This window comes from Triticum urartu, chromosome 3A (assembly GCF_056163025.1).
Source record: "Triticum urartu cultivar PI428250 chromosome 3A, HENAU_Tu73, whole genome shotgun sequence".
Classification (NCBI taxonomy): Eukaryota; Viridiplantae; Streptophyta; class Magnoliopsida; order Poales; family Poaceae; genus Triticum; species Triticum urartu.
The window spans coordinates 68,802,151-68,824,139 of NC_141875.1; the positions used below are offsets into that span (position 1 = coordinate 68,802,151).

A 21,989-nucleotide genomic window follows, 5' to 3' on the forward strand; every position below is an offset into this window, starting at 1 on the left:
GGGTGTTAATCACATGGCGATGTGAACTATGGGTGTTAATCACATGGTGATGTGAACTATTGGTGTTATATCACATGGCGATGTGAACTAGATTATTGACTCTAGTGCAAGTGGGAGACTGGAGGAAATATGCCATAGAGGCAATAATAAATTTATTATTTATTTCCTTATTTCATGATAAATGTTTATTATTCATGCTAGAATTGTATTAACCGGAAACATAATACATGTGTCAATACATAGACAAACATAGTGTCACTAGTATGCCTCTACTTGACTAGCTCGTTAATCAAAGATGGTTAAGTTTCCTAACCATAGACATGAGTTGTCATTTGATTAATGGGATCACATCATTAGCAGAATGATGTGATTGACTTGACCCATTCCGTTAGCTTAGCACTTGATCGTTTAGTTTGTTGCTATTGCTTTCTTCATGACTTATACATGTTCCTCTGACTATGAGATTATGCAACTCTCGTTTACCGAAGGAACACTTTGTGTGCTACCAAACGTCACAACGTAACTGGGTGATTATAAATGTGCTCTACAGGTGTCTCCAAAGGTAGTTGTTGGGTTGGCGTATTTCGAGATTATGATTTGTCACTCCGATTGTCGAAGAGGTATCTCTGGGCCCACTCGGTAATGCACATCACTATAAGCCTTGAAAGCATTGTAAATAATGAGTTAGTTACGGGATGATGTATTACGGAACGAGTAAAGAGACTTGCCAGTAACGAGATTGAACTAGGTATTGAGATACCCCCGATCGAATCTCGGGCAAGTAACATACCGATGACAAAGGGAACAACGTATGTTGTTATGTGGTTTGACCGATAAAGATCTTCGTAGAATATGTAGGAGCCAATATGAGCATCCAGGTTCCACTATTGGTTATTGACCGGAGACATGTCTCGGTCATGTCTACATAGTTCTCGAACCCGTAGGGTCCGCACGCTTAAAGTTCGATGACGGTTATATTATGAGTTTATGTGTTTTGATGTACCGAAGGTAGTTCGAAGTCCCGGATGTGATCACGGACATGACGAGGAGTCTCGAAACGGTCGAGACATGAGGATTGATATATTGGACGACTATATTCGGACACCGGAATGGTTCCGGGGGTTATTGGATATATACCGGAGTACCGGGGGGTTACCGGAACCCCCCGGAGGTTAATGGGCCTCATGGGCCCAATTGGTGGAAGAGGAGAGGCGGCCAAGGGGCAGCCGCGCGCCCCTCCCCTCCCAAGTCCGAATTGGACTAGGAAGGGGGGCGGCGCCTCCCCTTTCCTTTCTCCCTCTTTCTCCTTCCCTCTCCTCTCCTACTCCAACATGGAAAGGGGGAGTCCTACTCCCGGTGGGAGTATGACTCCTCATGGGGCGCGCCAAGGGTGGTCGGCCCCCTCCCCCTCCTCTACTCCTTTATATACGGGGAGGGAGGCACCCCCTAGAGACACAACAATTGATCTCTAGGATCTTTTAGCCGTGTGCGGTGCCCCCCTCCACCATAATCCACCTCGGTCATATCGTAGCGGTGCTTAGGCGAAGCCCTGCGTCGGTGGAACATCATCATCATCACCATGCTGTCATGCTGACGGGACTCTCCCTCAAAGCTCGGCTGGATCGGAGTTCGAGGGACGTCATCGAGTTGAACGTATGCAAAACTCGGAGGTGTCGTGCGTTCGGTGCTTGATCGGTCAGATCGTGAAGACGTACGACTACATCAACCGCGTTGTGCTAACGCTTCCGCTTTCAGTCTACGAGGGTACGTAGACACACTCTCCCCTCTCGTTGCTATGCATCACCATGATCTTGCGTGTGCGTAGGAATTTTTTTTAAATTACTACGTTCCCCAACAAGGGTCTCCTTGTCCTCATGTCGGCTTGGGTGGGCGCTTGTCCGTCGAGTTGCGTGAGGTTCATGGCTTCGCTGTGGCGGCCATGGATGCGGCTTCCTCCCACCCGAGAGGGTCGTGGCTTGGGGGTGGCTGTCTTTCCCTTCCTGAAGGGCTTTGTCCTCGTTGGTGTTCTTGTGGCTCGTGCTGGAGTGCTTCTTTCGTGTGTCTCTGCTAGGCGGTGCCCAGCGGCCTCTCCGGTGGCACATAGGCGTGGTGGCGCCGTCTCGACCTTGCATGCCCTTTCGACCATGCCCCACGACACAGGTGGTGTCGCGGCGTTGTTCGGTGCCTTTTGATTGCGTCGACGATGCAGTGTCTTGGTTTGGTCTACTAGGCGATGCCCTTCGACTACGCAGGTGGTGCATAGGTGCCGTGGCGTCGTCTCGGCCTCGCGTGTCCTTTCGAATGTACCCCACGGCACAGGCGGTGTCGCGGCGTTGTGCAGTCTCAGTGCGCAGTGTCTTTCGATTGCGTCGACGGTGCTGTGCCATGGCATTGTCTCGGCTGGCCCATGCCGTTCGATTACACTGGGTGATGCTTTTGTTTTTGTTGTGTGATGTTTCCCTCTTAGTTTCTTCATGTCATGTGTGCTATTGGTGTGAGGGGTTTTTTGCTTTATTTCTTCTCCTTGTGACCCCCCTGTGTCTCTGGTTCACTTAAACCCATCTTGCAAAGGCTGCAAAGCCCTGTAGGCAACAATGAATACAATTCAGGTGGGGGAGTCCTCTCCCTCCCCGGTGAAAATTCAAAAAAAAAATTCCACTCATGAAAATGGGTTATATATCATAAATAATATGCTACTATATTCATAGATATATTCACGGCTCTATATTATTGATTACCTCATGCACTACTCGTGCAACTCCAGCATGGTCAATCAAAACAAATATCAAATGCCCGTCAGATGTGTCCACGAGCAGAAATAAGGGCCGAGGCCATCCAGCCGCATACACCAGATGTCCGCCTCTGTTCCGATTTCCTTCATTTGACATACGTATATAGACCAATACCAATTTAATTACGTGTTTAATAATTTCAAACATATGCGATCACAACCAAAAAACTTTCTAGTCTGGTGTCCATGCCAAAGATTTTCTTCTTCAGCTCTCAGTCCTCTTGTTTATGCCAAAGACCTCACTTTTTGGATGGTCCGTTCTCCTCTGTTTGGCGAGCACTTTAACAAGCCCGCATAGTAGGCTAGCAAAATCTTCACCGGAACGGAATTCAACTTTGACATATTCACAAACAACATTTTGGAGTCCTATGAAGCGGTCTTGACCTCAAGCTTTTTGTCTTGCATCTCTATGAAGATGCCAATCTCTCAACCTTCTTTCCCTCGTTCACCTTATTCCGTGTGACACATGTCTCCTCCTTCGTCATGATGACCTTGAACTTGCTCGTCATCTTAGCCGCCGCCCCTTCTCGCTTCTTCCCCTCCTCCCACTTCCTCCCCCAGTTTCTAATCATCTTCTTGGTCGAAGCAAGCCCATCACGAGCTGGAACGGTTGGTGCACCGCCTTCTTCTACATCGAGCATGGCGGTCCTGACATAATTGACAATAGCGGCGAGCCACTTACTTTGGCCATCAACTTTAACCAGCAATACATGTATATGAAGTGCATCTTCTCCATCTTTGTGTATAACGTGCACGCATGTACAAGCTAGAAAAGGAAGATAATAGGTGATCAACAAGTTGCAACAAGCTACAAAACAATGAAATGGTCAACACATAGATTGAGCAACATGTCACAAACTTACGAGCTCTTGCATTGTCGCGCCACTTGGCAATTGTAGAAGCCAAAAAACTAGTTGACGTGCTTTTGAATGGTCTAGGATCGATTGGTGAGCGACTTCGCATCGTGTTGATGGATCACTTCCTTGTGGCAGGGATCGTAGCGCTTTTGCTCGTGAAACCAAACATGCATGTGATGCCAAAACGTCGAACCCCTTTGCTCCATGTCGTGAAACGTGGCATTACATGTCAACCATGCCTCACACAACAATTCATCGTCCTGAAGAGAAATTTAGTCCCCTTTGCCTCTTCTTTGGGCCGGCACCTGATGCCCACTGCTCGTCTGGATCCATGTCTGCCTGCTAGGTGTCCGACAGCTGGGTACACGTGTGTTGGGAATTTGGTTGCGGCTATTCCTCCTGCTAGGAGTCGTCCACTTGTTTGTCTTCATAACTGCCACTATCGTGGATAATGTGCATCATCGCCTAGTTGAATGCCTCATCCCACATAAGAAGTTCTATTTCGCACAAGAAATGCACTGGAAAGGAAGCATGGGCCGCAATTAAATTGGGTTGGAACTTCCGGGCAATCGTCAATGGAATTTTACAGAAGGAAAACGGTCGGCGGGCCTTGGCCCGTACTAAGAGGAGAATAATCTGCCACCAAAAAATAATAATCTAAAATGCCTTGGTTGAGCGCGGGGCGTCGACCCGTTGGTTGGGCAGTTGGGGTAGCTGCCAGCCCACCCGAGTTTGAGCCATGTCTTGGACGCGCGGTGCTCGCGAAGTTTCTTTTATAAAAAAAATGTCAACAAGGGTTAGCCCTTGAGTTGATCTCTTTTTTTAAAACAAATGCCTTGGTTTCCCCCTCAAACCAAACACACCGCAGTACAAATCAACCCGAGGGTTCACTCTGTGAACCAGGTAGCCTTGCACAATCCCAGGTTTGTATCGACCGTACACATTGAAGAACCAACGCTGAGCATGGCCCCTGAAGATCAAAGTTTTTTTTCAAGAGTACGCAAAATGCGTACCATATTTTTATAGAAGAGAGAAACAGTTGTTTACAAGATTCGTGAGTGATGCGAACATCGTCACGAGTACACCAACTCCTGCAAGAAAGTAAAAGCTAATCTCTCACAAATCTAGCTAGACCCACAACTCCTACTCCCGCACGTTTCCAAAGCTTGATGTCGTCGAAGATTTGATGAATGAGGTTTTCCGGTGTTCTGATCTGATCTAACCGATTGAACACCCTCGCATTCCTTTGCTTCCAAAGCTGCCAAGCTGTCGCGATGATGAAGGAGTCGAGCCCTCGCTTATCCGCGCCTTGAAATGTAGCCCGAGTCCTTCCCCACCAATCCATGAAAGTTGCATCATGGCTCGGTAAGTGCAAGTTGACTTGTAGGTAATCGAAGCATCCACGCCACACTTGCCTCGCAGAGACACATTGTGCCAAAATGTGGTCTGCATTATCCTCTTCTTGATTGCACGTGTAGCATGGGGATGGAGCGTCCTGCAGGCCGTGCCTAGCTCTCCGATCAGATGTCCACAGCCTGTTTTGGGAAACTAGCCAGGCAAAGATTTTGCATTTGAGGGGTGCCCAGCTACGCCATATCCTTTGGGCAGCAACATGCCATGTTAAACCCTGGCAAAGACGGTTGTAAGTGGATTTCATGGTGTAAACTCCTGAGGCGTCGCAAGGCCAAGTGAATTGGTCCTCCGAGACATCTCTGCCAACTGTTGCGATTGCCTGTTACAGGTGGATTAACTGCATGTGCGCCATGAATGAAAGCTCGTCTCTTATGTCGTGTAGCCACTCATCTTCCGTTAGGGCCTGCTGGACTGTTCTCTTGCTTTTTGTTCTGGCGTCCACCATGCTAGCGATCAAGGGGGCTATGTCGCCGACGGCGAACCCGTGTAACCATCTATCCGTCCAGAACAGGACCCTGCTACCTTCTCCTACCTTGATTAGCACCATGCTATAAAAGACTGCACTTGCCTCCCGATCCACCATGAGTTGCAGGCCTTGCCAAGGATGAGTGAAGTCAGCCCTCCTCGGCCACTCCCATCGCACTCTCATGGTTAGTCCTTGCAATTGCAGGTTCTTGACTCCCAGTCCGCCAAAGCAGGTTGGTCTGCAAATAGTTTGCCAAGCCACCATACATTGCCCACCGTTCACAGAATCTTTCCCTGCCCAGAAAAAAGCACGCATCCATTTGTCGATCTCATCGAAAACCCATTGGGGCGCGTCCATGACAAGTAGATGATGTACTGGCCGTGCCGAAAGCACACTCTTGACAAGCACAAGTCTGTCAGGCCTCTATATCAAGCCCCTTTGCCAAGATGGAATGAACTTCGTAGCCTGATCAAGCATGGGTTGCCAATCCACTCGAGTTAGCTGATGGACACTAAGCTGAAGGCCCAGGTATTTGCATGGCCATGATTCCATCCGGCAGTTCAAGAAGTGCTGAACTCTCTGTCCATCATCTTGCTGCCCTTGTATTAGTATGGCCGAAGTTTTACTGTAGTTAACTCGCAGTCCAGAAGCACGACCAAACACCTGAAGCATTTCTCTCACACAAGAAAGGTCCTGGGCTGTGGGACGGATGAAGAGAGCCACGTCATCGGCGTACAATGACAATCTCTGATTTGCCTTAATTCTGTTGAAGGAGGAGAGCACACCCTCTGTAGATGCCTTGCAGATGAGAGCGGACAAGACATCCATGGCAATGACGAAGAGTAAAGGGGAGCTGGGGTCTACTTGGCGCAATCCTTTGGCATGGGAAAATCTGCGACATTGAGCTCCATTGACGATGATCTTGGTAGTCGCCGATTGGAGAAGAATCGCAGTCCATCTCAAGAACTTGTGTCCGAATCCTTTCGCAGCGAGGACTTCAAACAGAAACGGCCACGAGATGGAGTCAAAAGCACGCGAGATGTCGAGCTTCAGAAACAAACCTGGGGCTTTTCTTGCATGGATCTTCCTGGCAACCTGCCTCACAAGGAGGAAGTTGTCGTGAAGGTTTCTTCCTTGGATAAACGCGGATTGATTAACATTGACCAGCTCTTGCATCCTTCTTCGAACTCTAGAAGCCATCATCTTAGAGAAGAGCTTCGAGAAGCTGTGTGGCAAGCTTATAGGGCGATAGTCTCCGATTTCTTCTGCATCACCTTTCTTCGGAATAAGGACCATGAGTGCTCTGTTTAGTTTTGCAAAGCCCCTACCATCGCAGACGTACAGTTTCATGATCGCGGCCATGATGTCTTGTTTTATAGTCGGCCAAGCTCGTTGATAGAACGCACCAGTAAATCCATCCGGGCCCGGAGCTCTGTCCGGGTGAAGCTCTTTGATAACACGCCAAACCTCATCTACTGTGAAGATCTCGTCAAGCTCGTGGAGGTCAGCTGGTTGAATGCCATGGAAATCAAGGTCTAGCGTAGTGTCTCTAGCATGTTCGGTCCCCATCAGCTCTTGGTACGCAGAGGAGAAGGCTTCATCAATCATCGCCTGCTCTGTGACAATCTCCTCACCGATTTTAATCTTGGGGATGAAATTTTTGGCCCTCCTTCCATTCGCAAAAGCTTGGAACAGCTTCGTGTTTGCATCCCCCTCTTTAACCCATCTCATTCTAGATCTTTGACGCTCGATGGTGCGCTCTAGGGATGCCATCCCCAACAGAGCCAATTTCAAGGCGCGTCTCAGCCAAAGCTCCTGATCCGTAAGGATTCTGCTCTCCTGTGCCTTGTCCAGTCTAAAGATGACCAGGGTAGCCACCGCCATGAGAAGCTTGATATTGCCCGTTGTCCTCTGTCCCCATGCTTGCAATGAGGCGGCAGCATTTCGGAAGAGTGTATCAAGCCTCTTGAAAGGGTCCACAATCAGATCACTACAAGTCCAAGCCTCCCTCACCGCATCATCAAAGCCCTCAAGTTTCAGCCAATAGTTTTCGAATCTGAAGCGTTTCTTGGGGCATCCCATAGCTCCGGTGGTCAGAAGTAGGGGGGAATGGTCCGAGACTCCGGAATACAAAGCTTACAAAATACAATCAGGGTGCTCCAGCTCCCAATCAACTGATAATAACACACGGTCAATCTTCGTCATGGTCGGAACCTCACGCTCGTTGGACCATGTGAACCTCCTGCCATGCATGTACATTTCTTTCAGTTCGTTGTTGTCCACAAAGCTTCTAAACTTGGCCATCATTCTTCTGTTAAGATTGGTGTTATTTTTTTCCGAGGCATGTAAAATCATGTTGAAATCTCCTAACAACAGACAAGGCCCCGGGCACATCGCTCTCCTAGCATGGAGCTCCTCTAGGAATGTAGTTTTGAGCACGTCCCCTTGCGGTCCATAGACCACAGATATCCACCAACTCGCTCCTGAACGGGTGTGGACCTGACCCGTGATGAGGTCTGCGTCACGCTGGAAATGATCAATCTCCAAGATGGTCGAATCCCAAGCTAGAAGGATGCCACCTCTAGTCTCCACCGCCGGCACATAAGCAAAACCGTCGAAGGACGGCCCTAAACATTGCAAGACACTATATCTATCTATTACATCCAATTTTGTCTCCTGAAGACACACTACATTCACTTTGATGGTGGCTACAAACTCTCTAACCGCGTCTTTCTTAGCCGGGCTGTTTAAACCCCTCACGAATTCCAGCAAAGTATAGATGGACTTGGATTCATAGGAACCGAAGAGCATCATCCCTCCTACTAAGCACACGCTTAGCGCACCACCACCGAGCTCCCGGCTCCCAAGTCTCCATTGATCGGCATTGACTTGCCGAACAGGGACGCAATGACGCGAATGTGTTGTTCCCGCAGCGGCGAGTCGAACATCCCCTTTAGGTCTTGTACCATCTGCTCATCCACTTGGAGATCATCGGGCGCCAATCCCAAAGCACGAAGCAAGACACTCTCCGCCGCTGAAGATCAAAGTTAAACCGGAGCTGTAGTAGTATCCCTTATTCAAGACGGCAGTGGCCCAGCGGTCACGGGAGTAGGTGACTCGGAACGCCTTAACTCAAGGTTTGTACTACCTCTGTACCTCTGCTGGTCAAGAATGGACAGACAATCCACTGGTGCCTCCCCGTTGGCCACCGGCGATTCACCCCGCTCCGTGCGCGCCAACGTGGACTCCAACCAATCATCAGACGAACGGGCCGGGCATGGCGCCATGCCCACCGCATCAGGAGGGCCATGGCGCCCTGCTCACGTACCAATTATTTCCCTAGTTAAAGCGACCCGGCCGGCCGTACTTGCCCTAGACAGGTAGGAGTACCAGCTACCACCCCCTACCGCCCACCGGCACAGCACGCGTGCTGGTGACCGGTGAGCTCCGTAGCGCAGCAGTGCCACACCGACGGCCGCCAGAGATTTGCAAAACCAGATTAGTTGGAGTCGTTCTCGTTCATCATGCCAACAAGTTGCTGGGCTCTCCGGGGATTAGTTTAGTTTACTGCTTGATTTCAGCCTAGCCCAGGTCCGTTAGTTAGTCGCTTGAACGCATGCCTCCGCGGCACCGGCCGGCTTGTTTTGTTTTGGTTAATTATAGTCTGGGAATGGGCTCGGCTCGAGTGTTTTAAATTAGGGTTTCCTTTTTGTTCTGATTAGAGAACGCCAGAGGGGGTCACTCGGGCGATGGACGGCCTTTGCTCGTCTTTGCCACCAAGTTGGATGCATCTGCCGCTGGTCAATCAACAGCTTGCTTTTGAAAAGCGCGACAGCTTGCTTAGCTGATTGGTTGATTTTTAAAACGCCAAGATGTAGTCTAGTCAATTGATAGAAAGTGCCACCCTCTTCGTATTGTTTTATAAGTAGTAGATGGTTAGTTTTAATTTTTGTGATGGAAAGTTAGAAACCCAGGGGATTAAACAAATTTTGCAGAAACCAACAAGAGAGTCATGCCAAATAGTAGATATATTCAACTGTTCTACGTATTTTCTGTAATTATGCTTCTTCTTCTTCTTCTTCTTTTCTGATGAGAATCTGGGTCTACCTTTACTTAGTGATGAACCATCTTCTTGCTACGTGGGCGGGCCTTCATCTTTTGTGAGGAGAGGAAGTACTCATCTTTCCCGGCCGCCCTCCAAATTACTCATGATACCTTTAGTTAGTATTTGCTCATGGTAAAATTTCCATGACTAGAGTAGTAAATTGTGCATTTCTTCATGCATCTTGGTACGACCATCAATATCATTGCCCAGGAGCGAATCAATCTGTGGTTGAGTTGGTTAGATGGACAGTGGTATCCCCAACCCATTAGGGTTCAAATCCTGGTGCTCGCAGTATTCCTGGATTTATTTCAGGATTTCCGGCGATGCGCTTTTAGTGGGAGGAGACGTTTCCGTCGACGACGAGGCGCCTACAATGACTTCGTAAATCTTAAGATGATATGCCGGCTTAGTCTTTCGAAGGTGCTCATAGGGATAGGATGTGCGTGCGTGCGTTCATAGGGGTGAATGTATGCGCGTGTATATAAGCGCTTGTGTCTGTACTGATACTTAAAAAAAAAATATCATTGCCCAGGATGAGTGGGCGACGTTGTTGACTACTCGCTCGTACGCGAAAGTGAAGTTTTTGGACCGTCACGAGCCAATCAAGGCGCCAATCGCTCGGCTCAGTTCGGGCTGATTGCATTGCCGCCATTGCCACGACGAAAGTTGCTCCATTCGGGTTGATTTCGTTGTCACAGGGAAGGGAAATATCCACGTCCACGGCTTGCTGTTCGGCCGTAGAGCGCCCGCCTAACCGCCAAAGAAACGACCGCTGATCGACCGGCCCATGCATCAACACGTACGTACGTTACGTACGAACCAAGAAATGAATGCCGATGGTAACTAAAATCATCAGACGACGGGCAAACTGTGGTCGACGACGATGCGGTTCCTCGTCGGCAGCACAGAGCCCCTTTCAGACCCAGCCTGACCTTAATGACGCCGGCCAAACAGCTGGCTCGCAAAGAATAATAGCCCTACGTGTTCCCATTTCGACTAGTAGCACTGAAAGTATATGTACCAGCACTACTGCACGAGTCAACTCGGAGCTGGCGTTCATCAAGAACCACTACGTTTTGCTCCTCCAGATCGGCAAGTAGATCTCACAGAGCTAGCTTGACTGACCACCGTGTGCTCGTGCGTTCGAGTATTTTCTCACCTGGATCGGCCGATCCCCATTAATGAACCAGCACAATTATATAAGTAACCGAGTTTCAAGCTAGCTCCTGCCACGATCGAGCCGATTAGTTTAGCTTGAGCAGTACAGCCGCGGCATTAAGGCAGAGATTACGCATCGATATAAGTATGCTCCTGGCATACTTCTGCATGCATGCAGGGGCAGTCTGGTCAATGCCACCAGCTAGCTCTAACACGCGCACCGACGAAAACCTGACGGAGACCCGGGAGCGATTGATCGCTGCTAGCCGCGTGTTTCCGGGCTCCGGGGGACGCCATCGTTTTCCAGGGTTCGTTGCGTTGCGTCGATTAGCTAGCTAGGCGTCGACGATGGCCGCGCACTTTTCCGCACGTTCCCCTCGCTTGTTTAGTTGTTTTCTATGGTTTCGGCAGGTCAAACTGCCACTTACTTGGCCGATGATTAAGATCTCGACCCTCCTCGAATCCGCAAAGTCGTTTTATTTCTTCGCCCTCACACCAGCAGGGCCCGTATCATAATCGATCCCTTGCGCGCTGCTGCTGGTAACATGTACTTCCTCTGTTCCGAATTATTTGTCGCAGTTATAGATATATCTAAATGTATTTTAATTCTAGATACATCTATTTCTGCGACGAGTAATTTGAAACGGAGGAAGTATGTACGTAGAGTGCTCAGTTTAATCTGATCGGGCGACGGAATCTTGCGGCCGTTTCACGTGGATCCCATTTATTGTCAGCTTATGGGCGCTAATTAGACCTCACAGCCTTCCATACCTGCTAATAATTGTGCCTATGCCACAGTGTAGATCTTCTTCCACATGCGTATGCAGTCCAGATATGTGTCCCATTCGTGGAAACGCATATTCCAAATCTGCGACGCCTCCTAATTTGGCTTGCGGGTTGAGATAGTATCTTTTTATTGCTTCGCCTTGCAAAAAGGATCGGAGGAGGTAGAAACCGAGCGGAAGAAGCTAAGAATCTGACGTTGCTTTTCTCTGTGAGTGCGAAAGAGATGGTTAATTAGGCCGGACGAAGAGTAGTGGCGGAGGAACGCTCTTCTGTTGGGAAAGTCAACCAGGCTGAAAGTACTTTTGTTGTTATATATGCAAGCATCTCAACCTGAATTTTGAAAACATTGACCTACGCGCAAACATGACTCGTTTCGGTCGCACCACAGGCTGGACATTAACTTAAAAGGTACACTAGAATTTTAAAATGCTCACCATATTTTCTACTACCTCCGTTTCAGTTTATAAGTCCTATGCGTATACCTAGGTTGTCAACTTTATCATCTTAATATAAACTATATAACACAAAAATTATACAGTTTGAAAATAGAGCATCTGAAGTTTATATATTTTTTGTAATATATGACTTGTATTAAGTTGGTCAAATTAACGACCTAAGGGCACGCACACGCCCTGTAAACTGAGAGAGAGGTAGTAGCTAGTTTTTCACCGGAAATGAACCACATATAAATACAAAAAAAATCCAGGTAAGAAGAAGATCAAGTAGTAATAAATTCATTGTCATCATCGGCTCTGTAATTTGGAGAACAAAATGCAAAAAAAAAAAAACAAGAGAGAGAGAAAGAAACCATACATGTATTGGTTGGCCAACGGCGATGACCTTTCCAAGCGATGTTGTCCTTTCCAGGGAAAAAAGAGGGTTCACAAACCATAAATTTACTGAATGAAGTACAAAGATATCAGGGAAATAACCATTTTCGGGGTACAAAAACAGTCAGATCAGGTACAAGTCCATTAAACTCCTTCACGTGAACGAGTCATAGGGGAAAGCATGGGGGTGCATTACTGACAGTCGGCCCCGCGCCCGCGTGGCCGACGCAGGGGAACCCCATGACGCGTCCGCCCGGCGGGGACCCGATCCCAGATGCTCCACGTCACATCCTCCTCTTGAATTGAAAACGGCGTCCAGCCCGGTCCAGCTCAACCGAGCGGCGCCGTCGGCGGGTGTCTCCACTCACCGGTTTGAGCTGAGGATGCACGGGGAAGTCTGGTACGAGACCACGACCCACCACCGCTTGTTCATGTACCTCGCTTCATGACATGTGGGCCAGTTTAAAATTTTGTTTTTTTACGGGAAAAAACGTACAGTAGCCAAGTTTGACAAACGCGTACCAGAACGAACTGCGTAAGTTTACCGAATGCCTGTGAGTTCAGGAACAATGAAATGTGATGTTAGATCTTTCTCAACATTCCGTCGCCTTGCTACTTTGAAGTTTGAACGGAAAATGGAACCATATAAGGACAAAAACTGGGGTGGTTGTGCGAAACTGCCGAACTTTAGGAACAATGAGATTGATGTAATAACTTTCTCAACATTCCATTGCCTTGCTTTCAATATATCAAAATCTTTTGCATTTTTTGTTGATTATAAAATTAAACCATGATATGAAAAATAATGTAAAAAGTGCACAAAATACGAAATTATTAGACACTAATCAACTAAACTGCCGCTATTACGATTGCCCACAACCGGCGGATGCTTGTAAATATATCCAAACATATCATATGACTGATAAACCATAATAAATGTACCTATTTTTCTTAACATGTTAGAAAATGTAGTTACACACGTCCGAGTTGTCAGAGAAACAAGATTGAAAACATATCACAGCCGACTAAATTTTAGATAATTATAACCAAACATGTCTAGTGCTTTAGATTTTCTTACTTGTATATGAACACATTTACAAATGACATCCAGAGGGTGGATCCTTGTAAATCACTCGGCTAGCATCACCCAATGGAAAGAATAAATTCCTCGCATTTTCCTGCACTACTAGTTATGTACGTGCAACGCACAATCCAAAATTTAAAATTTCTGTTTTTTTGTTAATCAACGTTTGCTTCTTCAGATTTACTTAATCAGTCTTGCAAGTGGTGAATATCAATATCTCCGGTGGTGGCACGGTTCGCGCCTTACATGGTCGTGGTCTAGGTATCATGTCGAGTGGTTTGGAAACATTCCAAATTAAGATGTTTGTATTTTGGATTGCTAATTACAGTGCTTTGATTGATTGATACAATGTTTATTTTTAGAATGCTAATTATGCTTATTTGATTCGATTGATACTATGTTTCTTTTTTGAAATGCTAATTACAGTGCGGTGATTGCTAATTATAGTGTGTTGATTGATTAATACAATGTTTATTGTGGAATACTAATTATGATGATTTGATTAATTGATTCGATGTTTCTTTTTTTGAGTGCTAATTCTATTTTGTTGATTGCTAATTATGATGCTTTAATTGGCACAATGTCATTGGAGCAATGTAGGCCATCAGGTCTAAGATAACAAAGGGATGATATTCCATGTTTCCGCCACAACTCACTTGTTTAATAATAGTGGAGATTTATTTCAGCCTTTTGGTCGATTTTTGTTCAGTGGGAGGAGATGTTCCAGTCAAGTACGAGGCGGATATAGTGACTTAATCAATCTCAAAATGTTTTGACGACTCGGTATCTCAGAGGTGCTCGTAGAGGTAGGTTGTGCATGCATTTATATGATGAGTGCATGTACGTGTATGTGAGCATATGCGATTGTGCTATGTTCGAAAAAAATTAAAGAAATATTTTAGCTTCAAGATAGAGTAAAAAGAGCGTAAACGAATGACAACCAAGCAAAACCGAATATGACGAACAACCAGGCATAAACCCATTATTTTTTAAAAACTCCAAGACCATGATAATTTTGGCAAAAAAACTTAGATCTATTATAATGAAAGTTCACTAGAAGCACAAAGCACTCTAAATACAATGCAAATTACATTAATGTCATCGAATGACCACTACTGTCACTAGAACAAACCAATGACACATTTTAGTCACCGCTCCTCTATCGAATGACCACTATTGTCTTGGTGCATATGCCCCTAAGGACCAGCGCCTTAGAGTCGTAGTCACCAACATTGAAACCCCGAACTGACCCGAAGCGCATATCGCCGGAACTCATTGACGCGTGCGCACGACGAGAAACCCCACCTCGCTGCCTCGAGAAGACCACATGAATAAGTGGTGGAGCTTCGTCTGTTCCGTCCTGTTGGACGAATTCGAGGTGGATTGGTGCCCAAAAGACCATCTCGGCGACTAAGCGCCACCATCATCAAGCGTCTCCTTTGTGAGGGTCACACCATCCTTGGCCCACCCTCCCGATGGTATGAAACACCATCGAGCAAAGGTAAAGTAGAGGAGAATCTATTCCATGCCAACGGCACCGCCATCGTCTCACCACCGCCGATCGACAACCCCTGACTATTCGTACCTTTACCTCCCCATCCACTCCCATCGTCGAGGCGGTAAATGAGGAGAGGGGGCCTGCGGTCAATGTCGTGGAGGTGGGTAGATAGGCCACCACCTTTTTTTGCCTTGGTAGCGATAGTAGGGAGGAAAAGACCCTTCATAGCTCCATAACCATTTGATCTTTGAAGCACTAGCTTGTATATCTCATAATGCTTAACTACGCCCGACAAATAATTCCATGGTAAACATGCTAAGCAATGCCATGTATAAATACATGTAAAATTTCATAATTAAGTTTTTTCGAATATTAGTAATTCCGAGTAATTTGAATACAATTACAGGACACATAATTCCAACAATAATGTATGAATCAAAATGAAATTCCAATCTATAAAAGTGAACTCTCAAATAGTACAAAACCTATAGGTAAACATCCATGAATGAGTTATGAAAAGCTCCATGAACCACAATCTCCAAACACACTAAGATTGTATGGCTCTCCAAACTAAAAGAACAAGCTTGCCAAACTATAAATAGTACACAAACTTTTGAACTGTACAAAAAAGAAGAAAAATAGACGACATCCCATTGACCATTGGACTGAAAAATAGGCCATGTACTGAAAATTCCCAATGTTTCCCACGAGGGCCGAAATGCGCGTGCCCGTAGCAGACCACCCATTTATCCACGCTTTCACAAGGCGGAGCGAAACAAAACGCTAGGGCCACACGCAGTGCAGACGCGGGACCCCGCAACGCCTGCCGACATGTGGGCCCGTCAAAACGAGCCAACAACGTGTGGATCTAAAAACTAGTCTCCGGCTTGTCACGTTCCAGTCACCCACCGGTAAGCTCACCGCCGTCGGTGGCGAGTTTATTTCTGGGCAGCGGCCCCTTCGCGTATATATGCACGCAATAGACGCCAAGGGGGGGAAGGAGGAGAGGAGACAGGGCGAGAGAGCCGGAAGAGAGGAAGAGGCGAGCGACGACGAGGAGGAAGAGGGAGAGGTTGTTGGTGGGCTGTTGGGAGGAAGCTTCTGGAAGCCGCCATGGGGGACTCGAGCGGGTCGGTGTCCATCGACGTGGAGCGGATCTACTTCGGCGGCAAGGTCCGTGCTCGCATTCCGGTTCTTGATTGGTTGATTGATTCCCCCCCCCTCGGTTCGACGGCGGGGGCATTCTTGCGGGGAGGATTGATTTGTGTAGGGCGGGCTCCGTGGGGTTCCCGTTTGCTCTTTTTGTTTGGTCTGTTAGGGTGGTTGGGCAGGCAGAGGAGCTTGTTCTTGCTGATTTCTGCCCCTTTATTCTTATTAGTATCCCCACCTGTTCTTAATTAGTTGCAAATTGAGGATGCTATGCCAGATTGTTAGTATGCCTCCTCCATGGGGGAAACAGCAATTTTTTATTAAGGATTAGAGATATTAGCTGCTGCGTGGCTTGTTATTTATTCTTGGTTATGTTGTGGTTGCAATGCTGCTCATGAGTAGGAGCAACAGGAAATCAGGCTTAGAATTTGGTACTATTTCATTTTAAATGTATAGTTGCAACGGCCCCTGGTTTACGATTAGAAGCATATGAAGCAACGTCAGGAAGCGTGCTCATGCTATTTCTGTGTGTTAAGCAACGTATGGTGTCTGTTTTTACCAAGGGAGAAGTATTTCTGGACTCTGGTCAATTGGGGATGGTCTAAATTGGAATAGCTTGTTTACAGCTGTTACTAAATTTGTGTCCTTTTGCCATGTGATTCATCAGGAGCATCCTGTGAGAACAAGATACGGCTCTGTATCCGTCTCCGTGTACGGCGACGAAGACAAGCCAGCGCTCATAACGTACCCGGACGTAGCTCTAAATTGTGAGTGCGGTCGTTTTCTTTGTGGTTGGTGTTATAAATTTTGCTATAACAAGGTAGCTCATGCGTTGTATTCCTGTTTGGTAGACATGTCCTGCTTCCAAGGATTGTTCTTCTGCCCAGAGGCTGCGTCCCTGTTGCTTCACAATTTTTGTATTTACCATATCACTCCGCAAGGCCATGAGGTCAGTCATCATCATCTGTTCCTCCATATTTTACATGATCATCTACTCCTATTACCTCCGGTTCTTACATGTTTGTCTTTCATGGCATCTGCTGTCTTACAGTTGGGAGCAGCTCCAATTCCATCGGATGTACCTGAGCTATCTGTTGATAATCTCGCGGATCAGGTCGCGGATGTTCTTGATTTCTTCGGGTAAAATATCTGATAATTGGCTTACTTTTTTTCCGTATTCTTTTGGTGCCTAAAGGAGTCCTCTGATGTTATTGTGGCATTGCTCTTGCAGTTTAGGGTCTGTGATGTGCATGGGTGTCACCGCCGGTGCTTACGTGCTTACCCTCTTTGCAGTAAGTTTTTTGCATGATTAGTCCTTCAAAGCTTGCTATTTGATTTTGGCTAACAATTTGTTTTATATGTTATCCCAGGCAAAGTACAGGGAAAGGGTTCTTGGCCTGATGTTGGTTTCACCTCTATGCAAAGCCCCATCTTGGAGTGAGTGGTTGTATAACAAGGTAATGATTGCTACTTCAGTTTCAGCCATGAATTTATCAGTGCCTTATTTCTTTATGTATACTAACCTCATATTCTGATCTTTCAGGTATTGTTAAACTTACTTTATTATTGTGGCACTAGTGGACTAGTGAACGAATGCTTCCTTCAGCGGTATTTTAGCACGGTATATTTCGTCCTCCATAAGCTTCTTCTGTTTGCACCATTGTACCTATTTAAGTCCCACTGAACATCTCTTTTTGCTCTATACAGGAAGTTCGTGGAAGTGGACAAGAACCTGAATCGGAAATTGTTCAGGCCTGTAGAAGTGTAAGTATTTTCTCCCCTTTGCAGCTTTCTAGTGTTTTTCTAGAATGTCAATTATCTCTACAGTTTCAACATCTGACTGAGGTCATGATTACCTTTTTATGCAGTTACTTGATCAGAGGCAGGGTGTTAATGTATGTCGATACCTTAAAGCAATAAACGAGTAAGTAAACAATATCTTTGCTAGGCATTGCCTGTAAATGCCAAACAAATTTGGATCTGAACTCATCCAGTTCATCAACCTCTCCATCTATCAGGAGACATGACTTAACTGAAGCACTGAAGAAGCTCCGGTGCCGGACGCTGATTTTCGTGGGAGAGAACTCGCAGTTCCATGCCGACGCTGTCCACATGACCACAAAACTAGACCGGAGATACTGCGCTCTAGTCGAGGTACCACACATTTCAACAATTCATGTGATCACTTGAGAACCATACCCAGAGCAAGGCAGGTTCTGAGCAGTGTTTTTGTGGGCAAATCGCAGGTTCAGGCATGCGGGTCGCTGGTCACCGAGGAGCAGCCACACGCAATGCTGATCCCGATGGAGTACTTCTTGATGGGATACGGGATGTACAGACCGTCCCAGCTCGAGAGCAGCCCCCGGAGCACCCTGAACCCGTTCTGCATATCGCCGGAGCTGCTGTCGCCCGAGAGCATGGGGGTGAAGCTGAAGCCCATCAAGACCCGGACCTCCCTCATTGTCTAAACAGCATGTGGGGGGAGATCTTGGATGGCCTGACGACACAGCTCGCAAAAAAGCGAAGACTGCTTGGTCGAGCTGATCGGAGCACGGTCACCATCGCGAGACAAGTTTTGATACCTTCCGGTACCTTGGCACGGACGCATTGCATAGATCGAGATCGATACGCTAATGGCAGCATTTGCTGTAGTGGATTGCTGTAAGCCTGTAATCTACGTCTTCTGGGATAGGCAAGCAAGGGGAATAGGGTTGAGGTTGTAGGGGAGGAATACGGCTGTTTGTTTCTTTGTTCATATATGCTTTGTAGTAGTCCACATCACATGTGTATATGTCATCATCAGATCATTTCACACGGGAAAGCAATATATATATATATGGTAAAGCAGAATCCTGTCTGTTGTGGAGTCTCGGGTCGGGCACAGGCTTTGCCTTTGCTGAAAGTTTAGCCTGACTGGCTGTGATGTGCCCTGCTGGTGGCGAGCTATTGCTGTGTGTGTCATGGATTGGGTGATCCATTGGTGGTTGGTTCGTTGTGTGTGGGTGAGTGGTGGTTCTGCCATCGATGGCTCTGGTTCCTTGTCACTTTCCGCTGTACCAATTATATTGGACGCATCATCTCAAAAAAAATTTATATTGGACACATGCAAAGCATTGTGTGTGCACGCCATTCCACCAAGCTCAAAGCTAACATAAATGGAGCTCAGCAGCAGCATCAACATTGGACACATGCAAAGGTTGTGTGTACTTAGTGGAACAGAGAAGACCAACAAACACCGTCAAATAGATAATTATGCAACAATTGAATTTAGATTTGGAAGCATAATCTAATAGTACTAGGCATACACACATATAAGACACCTGTAGGAAGACTACGATGCTGTGATTGTCTCTGTGGTGTGTGCATGAAAAACAGAAAATAAGCCAAAGCTGCACATCTTTCTTCTTCTATATAAACCGCGACGAAGTTCAAGCCATCCTTGTCGTAGGGTTAATGAGAAGATCTCTTGCTTCACGGATCCGTCACATTTTTCTTTGCCAATTGGTATTTCAAGCCTTTCTTGTCACTGGTAGAGTCAATGGAGATTGTTGATCCTTCAACAGCTTCTCCATTGACCAGCATCTTGGAGATAGTTGTCATTATGTTCTTCTCTATCCACCTTTTTATGGGCCTTGCACCATACAACTGTGAAAGGCCAAGTAGTGTTGGTTATCAATAACATGCGGAAAATGGTTCATTATTTGAATAGGCTAGATTTTATGATTACTTTGAAAAGGGAAAAAAAATTAGTGGGTTGTGTGATTCTGACAAAATGACATCCAACGCAGCATCACTTAGAACAAGAGATATGCCCTTGCCGGCTACTATAGCAAAGGCACTCTTCATTTGGATATTCGCTATCTCTTTCAGTTGACGGTGTGAAAGCGGCTCAAATACTACAATCTCGCTTAATCTGTTGAGAAATTCAGGCTTGAAGCATTTTTGAACCTACACCAACAAATACATATCATAATGAATCAACGAGCAGCTGCTTACTAAATTCCAAGTGGACTATTTGTGATTCACAAACCTGTTTCATGAGAAGATTTCGCGAAGCAACCGTTGTCTTTTCTCCAACCACTCCTACATTTAGGTGCTCTGCCCCAACATTCGAAGTCATAATGATAATTGTATTCTTGAAATCCACATTATGCCCTTTACCATCAGTCAACACACCATCGTCAAGGAGCTGAAGAAAAACATTCAACACTGACGGATATGCCTTCTCCACCTCATCAAAAAGGACAACACTGTATGGGCGCCTCCTAACTTTCTCGGTCAGTTGTCCACCATTTTCATAACCATGATAGCTTTACGAAGAAAAAATAATTGTATAAGTAAACATAAAAACTGTGATATAATAATACGTTGCTTGAAATTAAGGTGTGTGTATTATAAATGAAACCTTGGGGGTGCTCCAACGAGACGTAGCACGGATTCGGGACTAACATACTCAGACATATCAAAGCGAAGCATCATCTTCTCACTACCAAATAGTTGTTCTGCAAGAGCTTTCGCAAGTTCAGTTTTTCCAACACCCGTCGTGCCCAAAAAGAGGAAGGAGCCTATCGGCTGACCAGCTTGGTGAAGGCCAATCCTGGAACGCAACACTGCTTCTGCAACTAAATTGACGGCCTCACCCTGCCCAACTATTCTCTCATGCAATCTGTCGGCTAAGTGAATTAATTTGACACTCTCCTCTTGATTAAGCGTAGCTATAGGAATTCCAGTCCATCCGCTCACAACCTTCAAATGAAAAACCTAGTTCAAACATAGTACTACATGACAAGCACACACTGTCGAAATAGTAAAAGTGACGTGCATGCCTACCTGTGCAACATGATTCGGCGCAACAACTGTATTTTCTCCTCCTAGCTCTAATGTCGTGCAGGCCTCGTCAATGAGATCAATTGCCTTATCAGGAAACCGATGACCTACACATACAGAACAATGATATCACAACTCGGCTCACAAGCAAATTTCGTCTGAAACAACTGTAATACTACAATAATGCAGCAAAATTACTATAATCACCTGCGATATAGCGGTCAGCGAGGTGTACGGCAGCGTCAATGGTAGCATCAAGAATTTCCAAGCCATAATGCTTCTGGTACCGGGGTTTAAGCCCCTGGAGGATGGCAATGGTGGAATGCGTGCTCGGCTCCTCAACGTGCACCTTTTGGAACCGCCGCTCGAGTGCAGGATCCTTCTCGATATACATGGAGTACTCATCGTCAGTAGTGGCGCCCAGACATCTTATATGGCCGCGAGCCAATGCTGGCTTCAGCATGTTGGCCGCGTCCATGTGGGTGCCCGTGGCCGCTCCGGCGCCGAGAAGCATGTGCATCTCGTCGACGAACAGGATCACCTTGCCGCGTGCAGCCGCCACCTTCTTGAGAAAGTCCGTCATGCGCTCCTCGAACATGCCAACATACATCGTACCAGACACCATCGCCATGAGGTTGAGCTCAATGACACGCGCTCCGGCGAGCTTGGACGGGACCTTCCCGGCGACGATGCGCTGCGCGAGGCCCTCGGCGATGGCCGTCTTGCCGACCCCGGCGTCTCCGACAAGCGCGGCGCAGTTCTTGGTCCGGCGACAGAGGATGCGGATGACGCGATCAATCTCGTCGTCACGCCCGATCACCGGATCGGCCTTGCCGGCCATGGCCGTCATGTCCCGGCCGTAGGTGCGCAGGCATGTGATGTACCGGAAGTACCTCCACGCCGCCCAGCACACGGCTCCCACGCAGAGCACTTCACGGGGCGACACTTCGATGACATGGCTAGACGACGTATCGTCAGGTACGCCGGAGGAGCCCGTAGTCCCTCTCTCCATGATCCTATCAAGC

The 21,989-nt window shown here is 46.9% G+C and overlaps 2 protein-coding genes across 2 annotated transcripts; one reads left to right on the forward strand and one right to left on the reverse strand.

The window, feature by feature from the left end:
- Positions 1-15,887: 15,887 nt before the first annotated feature.
- On the forward strand, positions 15,888-18,987 carry LOC125542903 (protein NDL1-like). The gene is made up of 11 exons (XM_048706130.2): positions 15,888-16,161; positions 16,805-16,904; positions 16,989-17,086; positions 17,189-17,277; positions 17,369-17,429; positions 17,508-17,594; positions 17,681-17,758; positions 17,845-17,901; positions 18,006-18,061; positions 18,156-18,291; positions 18,384-18,987. Exons 1-11 carry the CDS (start codon positions 16,102-16,104, stop codon positions 18,603-18,605), a joined length of 1,044 nt encoding a protein of 347 aa, XP_048562087.1. The 5' UTR covers positions 15,888-16,101; the 3' UTR covers positions 18,606-18,987.
- A 148-nt stretch (positions 18,988-19,135) lies between these two features.
- Positions 19,136-21,814, reverse strand: LOC125546669 (chaperone protein ClpB1-like). Its single transcript, XM_087546407.1, has 6 exons — positions 21,172-21,814; positions 20,968-21,071; positions 20,543-20,883; positions 20,168-20,447; positions 19,891-20,085; positions 19,136-19,785 (listed from the first exon to the last, which is right to left on the reverse strand). Exons 1-6 carry the CDS (start codon positions 21,812-21,814, stop codon positions 19,609-19,611), a joined length of 1,740 nt encoding a protein of 579 aa, XP_087402533.1. The 3' UTR covers positions 19,136-19,608.
- Positions 21,815-21,989: the final 175 nt, after the last annotated feature.